General features: G+C 47.4%; 1 protein-coding gene across 3 annotated transcripts in view; it reads right to left on the minus strand.

Annotated features, from left to right (window-relative positions):
• The window catches only part of Ly75 (lymphocyte antigen 75), a 134,054-nt gene that overhangs the window by 123,755 nt on the left and 4,299 nt on the right, over positions 1-6,000 (minus strand). For all 3 annotated transcript variants that reach the window (XM_040744842.1, NM_001281884.1, XM_040744841.1), the window contains exon 2: positions 3,151-3,522. In XM_040744842.1, the coding sequence (XP_040600776.1) occupies positions 3,151-3,522 (372 nt within the window). The remainder of the gene's footprint in view (positions 1-3,150; positions 3,523-6,000) is intronic.

Raw genomic sequence — 6,000 nt, forward strand, 5'->3', positions numbered from 1 at the left:
TAAGCTTTTCTTTAAGGGGTATCCAGAAAGCATTTGCTTTAAGTTCAAGCAACAGCTAGGTCTCTCCCCTGTGATTTCTCTCTCTCTCTCTCTCTCTCTCTCTCTCTCTCTCTCTGCTTGCCCACCTCCCTATGCCCTCCCTTCCCCCTCTCTTTCCTTCTCTGTGGTGTATATATGTTTGTATGTATGTGTGAGAGTGTGTGGGCACACACTTGTGTGCATGTGTGAGGTCAGACGTTGACACTGGTTTTCTTCCTTGGTCACTCTCCAACTCAGCTGAATCCATAGTTTGCTGATTGGCCTAGACTAGCTGGCCAGGGATTGCTTGCCTCTATCTCTGGTGCAATGAGATTATAAGCAGGCTGCCACACCCACCCAGAATTTCCATGGATGCTGAGGATTCAGACTCTGGATCCTCAAGCTTGCACAGTGAGCATTTTCCACGCTGAGCCCTGGCCCTCAGGTAACAATCTGGAAGTTCCAAAGGAAGCTGGCCAAGAGAAACAATTTAATGATTCAAAGATCATGCGTGAGAGGAAAGGAAAACCCCATCCCCCAAGTCTCTAATACGTCTTCATTAAGGGAAGAACCAGACACTCCTGGAAAGTTTTTTTGACCTTCACAAGAAATAGAGATTCTCTAAGCAGCAAAATCTGAGCCGACAATGGTTAAAATGGGGAATTAAGTTTCCATTCTAAGTTGGTGGCCAGACTTAAGATAACATCCTTTATCTTAAATCCATTTATGTTGACTGTGGCCACGGACTCAGGAAGAGCGAATAAAGATCTTAAGGAAGGGGGGATAGCAGAAGGCAGGCGATATGGAAGTGGAAGGAGGAATAATGGGAGATTTAAGTGGGGAGGAGTGGGAGGCTAGAGCGGAGGAGGAATTGGGAGAAAAATAACAGGAAGCGTAAAAAGGCCATATAAAACCTACTTTCAAAATAGAAGTTTCATATAAATAAGTATCTACATATTTTCACATGCAAGAATTTACTTGGTATTACCCTACACAGAAGCCATAGGCTGCAAATAAAAGGCTCAGTGAGGGATACTCCCCTTGAAGCTGTTGGTCAGAGGTGTCACAAAGCTCGCCAAAACAATCAGGCTATTGAGTTTGATCTTGGTGGCCCAACAGAACTCGATGGTCAGACCTATTGCTGAAGATGCCACACGCATTGGTCACAGGACACGGAGGAATCAAGTTGGTACAGAGCAGGAAGTTTCCACCTTGCTGGGTAGCTTTCAAAGTACTGGAAGATGCTTTCTAGTCTGCTGGGTGTGGGAGGGACTCAGTCAACGGTTTACCCAGCTATGAATGCAATGAGCTGCAATGAAGACCAGTGTAGCAAGAACATGTCTTTGGGTAGGACAGGGTCAACAATGTAATGATTCCTGATTACATCCTGAGCCAATCGATTCCTGATCAGATTTAAGGCCCACTCCCCTGGAGGAAATGCATGCTTGGTATGGAAGTATGGTCAAGAACCTATGGTTGGAGAGCTCACAGATCCCAGGAGGAACCTACTATTATTATTCTGTGAAAATGGACATAATATAAAACCACCACTTAAAGTTGTATCTGTCTGCCTGTTGAGTAGCACAGCTCTCAGACCCCATTACAGAAGTCTTGTTGCGAGGTCGTGTTGGTAGTCAGCGCAAGAACTCACAACTGGCCAAGTGCAGAGACCAAGTAGACTGCTCAGCCGCAAACGGGACATCCCTAGCACACCTCCTTCTCAAGTCTAGGAACCATCTCAGAAGAGAGAATGGGAAGAAAGAGCCAGAGGTCCGGGAGGGATGGGAGTGAAACAGTGTCTTCTGCACGTGACAAGCCTGCTGCCCCCATGAGCTCACAGTGGATGTGGTCAAGCAAGATTAAGCCAGTCAACATTCCAGCTTGGCATAGGAAGGGTTCTTGAGCTCCCATCCCTAACTGAGGAGCTACGGACAGTTGGTGGCTTCTGTGGGAGGGAGAGTCAGTTTTCTTCAAGGATGTGTTGGCAGGTTTACCACATTCCAGAGGAAGGTCCCACAGCTAGGACTGCATGAGCAGCACAAATTGGAGTCAGTGAGTTATTAAAAAAAGGACATAAATTTGGAAACTAAGAAGAAGGGTCTAGGAAGGATCTGGAGAAGGAGCTGGGAGTAAAAAGGATAAAAAACATTGCACTAAATTCTCAAAAAGTATGTTTTTGTTTTGTTTTGTTTTAAAACTGAAGACTCATTACAATCTAGAGCAAATGCCACGAAAATATTCATACACTTATTTTTGGAAATGACCAAATGAAAGTTCACACTTAAAACGTCAAATCATAAATACAAAGAGCAACATGTGGTACCTATGCCAAAAATGAAAACCCACATGAGACTTTCAAAATATTTCCATCATATTTAATTTCCTAGGCATGAAAAAAAACACTTCTTTTTCTTTCTTATTTTCTTTTTAAATTTAGGATTAGATCAATACTCTTAGATTATGTGCCTTTAGCCTATGTGAAGTATTTCCTATCAGTATTATATTTCCCTCTTTCCTAGCATTCAGAATGACATCATAGGAAGTAAACAGACGAGACACAGGAATTCAAGGCCTAGGCTTACCACACCAAAAGGCTTTTCTAGCCCTATCTATGATAGAGATGGGCTGGGTACCCAGCAGCCTCACAGGTGTGTAGGACTGCAGCTCACAGTGCCTGGTCACTGTGACTTTTTAAACTCAGTCGTGGAGAGCTGAGGAAGGCCTGGGTGGATGTGTATTGTTGACATGGGTCCCATGGGAAGTTGGCAAAACCTTCTCTATGTGGATCAGGCTGAGAAAGACAAGGCTTTCCTGTAGTTCAAGAGCAAGTGATTAGCACCGATTGACCACTGTGTGCAAAAAACCAGCAACTACAGCTTCCTTCGCCTGGATGTTTATAGCCTGAGAGTGCTAGTCCACAGGGACCTCCTATCAGGCTAGCTAGCCCCTGCCCCTACACTATTCCTAATAAATGCACCGGGGTTCTGGGTTGCTTCAGCAGTTAGAACCACTCCATCAGACTGCATACAGCTCACCCGAGCCAAGTCAGGTTTCCAGGACCAAGCTGGGTGTGACATCTAATACCAAACTAAACAACCATTGCAGCAAGAGGGTCAAAGTCCCTGTACTCACCACGGTAAGGCTGGTCACAAAGGTTCTCCTTGGAGCCTCCCTTCTTCCAGACGGCAGATGAGTTTGTACTGGCTGTGGCATACCCGTCCTTCAGATCCAGCCTGTAGTGGGCAGCACTGTACAGGGAGTGGTGCTCGCACTTCCACCACAGCAAGACGCTGGAGTCGCAGCGGAACATCCGCAGGTTATCGGCAGCCTTGGTCATGTCTAGGCCAAGGCACTTTTGGGATTCCAAGTGAAAGAGACGGTGCTGCGACACCCACTTCCAGAGCATGCTTCTGGTTTCACTGCAGTCCTGCGCCACTATCCAGTCAGACAGCGGCTGGATGCACTTGCCCGTGTTTTCATTGACGATGGTGAACGAATCATCACCTGGGTCAAGACAGCGAAGGAAGGCGTTTCAGGATTCCGGGTCATGCGTGACCAACGCACCTTGGTCCAGCTTGTTTGCTGAGGAGAGTGGTTAGCACAGGACTGCCCTGCCCCTTGGGTTGGTAGACTCGTGTGTCTTAAAAGGAGTGAGGATCAGTGTGTAGTAAGAGCAAGGGCTCTCAAGCCAGTCTGCCTGGCCTCATACCTTGCCTCTGCCGTGAGATCAGAGCAAATTATTTAACTCTGCTACTTTAGATTTCTCATTTGTAAGGCTGCATCCACTCCACACTGTGGAGGCGGGGATGCGGAAATGGGCTGTCCCGTGTTGGTAGGGAGTAGGGTGTGCACCTGATCTTGCTATTTCATGGAAGGTTTCCCGGTCTTGCTTATAAAGCAACTCCTTAGTTTCCCCCTTTTCTTCCACAAGTGGTCTGCAGCCAATGAAAAAGTATCCTGAGTCTACCTGGGACCACACCGCTGTCTTGCAGCTTTAGAGCCCACAGAACAGCGGCATGCCATCAGAATCTGCTCTCTCTTCAGCTCCTTCCCCTCACGGATTGTGAAGGCAGGGCTCTATGCTCTTCTGGCTCAGGGCAAGTTCCTGCGGCCGAGCAAAGGGGAGTCTACTTAAAAACCACTTCTCCCGAGCCTTCTGTGGAAGCCTGCCTCATTGAGGTACATCAGTGGAGATGGGAACACTTCCGAGAAGGCGGGGGTGGAGAAAAGAGAGGATCTGGCTTCTGAGGGTGGAGAAACCTGTGGCCAGCCCCACTGCGGCACCTCCAGGAGAGACAGAGGCTGGGGATTCACCAAGTAAAACACCTGAAGGAAACCAGACACGGCTCCAGGGACAAGCCAAAGCTCCGGGTTCAATGTCTAGCAGGTGTGGACAAGAGAGAACGAGAATTAGCAGTGGAAACTGAAGACTGGAGATGGTGTCTCTCTGACTGATCTCCCAGCACTCTCCCAGAGCTGGGGGAAATCTCAACCAAGGTGGAGATAGAAAGTTCTGTCACCTTAGTGGGATGGAAACTCAGATTGTTCTAAAAACAGTGTGGTTCTGTGTTTCTTATACACCCGAGAGTGAGGGCCAGGATTTACATGTGATACAAGAAAGCACAGTGAAACACTGGTCAGTTGTCTTGCAAAGAGGAAGAAGTGTGGCAGAGACGGTCATGTCGGGGAGTGGTTAGCGGCACTAGCTTGGAGAAGCTTAAGCAGCCATTGCCGACAAATCAGAGTACAGCAGTACAGCACAGGAGATTTGGGGTCCCAAAAGCCATTTCCATTCCGAGGTCAGCTTCACAGTCACAGGGTTTACTGGAGACTTTCTCAAGTCATGGGATAAAGAGTTAACAATTATCATGCTAGGCACTGTTGGCTAGAGGGGAAATTTCAGCATGTAAGCCACAGCTACAACATTCTATCTGACCATGTGAACTTTGGATGAAGTTTTGCTTTGTTTCATTTTAAGTAACAGCAGGAGCAGCAGCAAGGCAAACAATGGGGAACAACAACAAAGAAACCCTTAAAGTGGTGGTTATTTCTGCTTTCGGAGTGGAATTTAGAAAGATCACAGGCTCGGGTGCTGTCTCATTGGTTAAAAGCCCTTGCCACTCGTGCATGAGGTCATCAAACCTGCCGAAAAGCTGCGCCTGTAGCATGAGCATATGGAATCTTAATGTTCCCACAGGAAATGAAGGCAGAGGGAGGAGGCCCCAGAAGCTCTTGAGTCAGCTAGCCTGGCATAAATGGAAAAAAAAACCAACAAACAAACAAACTAAAACAAACAGCAAAGAAACCCTACCTCAAATAAGGTGGAAAGTGGGGCTCAACCCTCAAAGTTGTTCTCTGACCTCCATAGTGTATGTTGGTGTGCGGTATACACACACACACACACACACACACACACACACACACACACACACCATTGCATGTGGCTGCGGCTAGGTGGGTTTGTACAGCAGCAGTGTCCCCTACTCTTTCTTCTTTGACACCCCTCAGCCATTCTTTCCTTGGTCTCACAGGCTGGGAGGATAGCGAGACAAAAGGAGAATGTCTCCAAGCTGCCTCTCCAGCATATTCAGTTGCCCCTCAAATGCCCCATTTACCTCTCCCACACTACTCTCTTCCACATCTCCGAATACTTCGTGTTCCCCAGTATGGCAAACTACAGCAGGTAAGAGAAGTCGGTTGCCCGTTGCCCTCGCCCTAGTTGAAAAATTCCTTTCACAGAGCCTGAAGTCTCCATGTTCTTTCCTGGACACTCAGCTCCATGGCCTTTGACCCGAAACAGGTTTCCTGGGCAAGCAGCAACTTTGTTTTCTTTTAAAGTTATACGGTGCTTCAGATTTCTTAATAAACGTCAGTGGGTTAGGTCCAAGTCCTAGTTTTGTGGGGAAGCCAGTGGAGCAAAGTATTGGAGTCCCGAGCTTGAAGAGCTACTTTTATTACCAGTTTGCTGGGAGACTCTGGGAC

This window comes from Mesocricetus auratus, unplaced genomic scaffold, assembly GCF_017639785.1.
Source record: "Mesocricetus auratus isolate SY011 unplaced genomic scaffold, BCM_Maur_2.0 Super-Scaffold_100004, whole genome shotgun sequence".
Taxonomy (NCBI): Eukaryota; Metazoa; Chordata; class Mammalia; order Rodentia; family Cricetidae; genus Mesocricetus; species Mesocricetus auratus.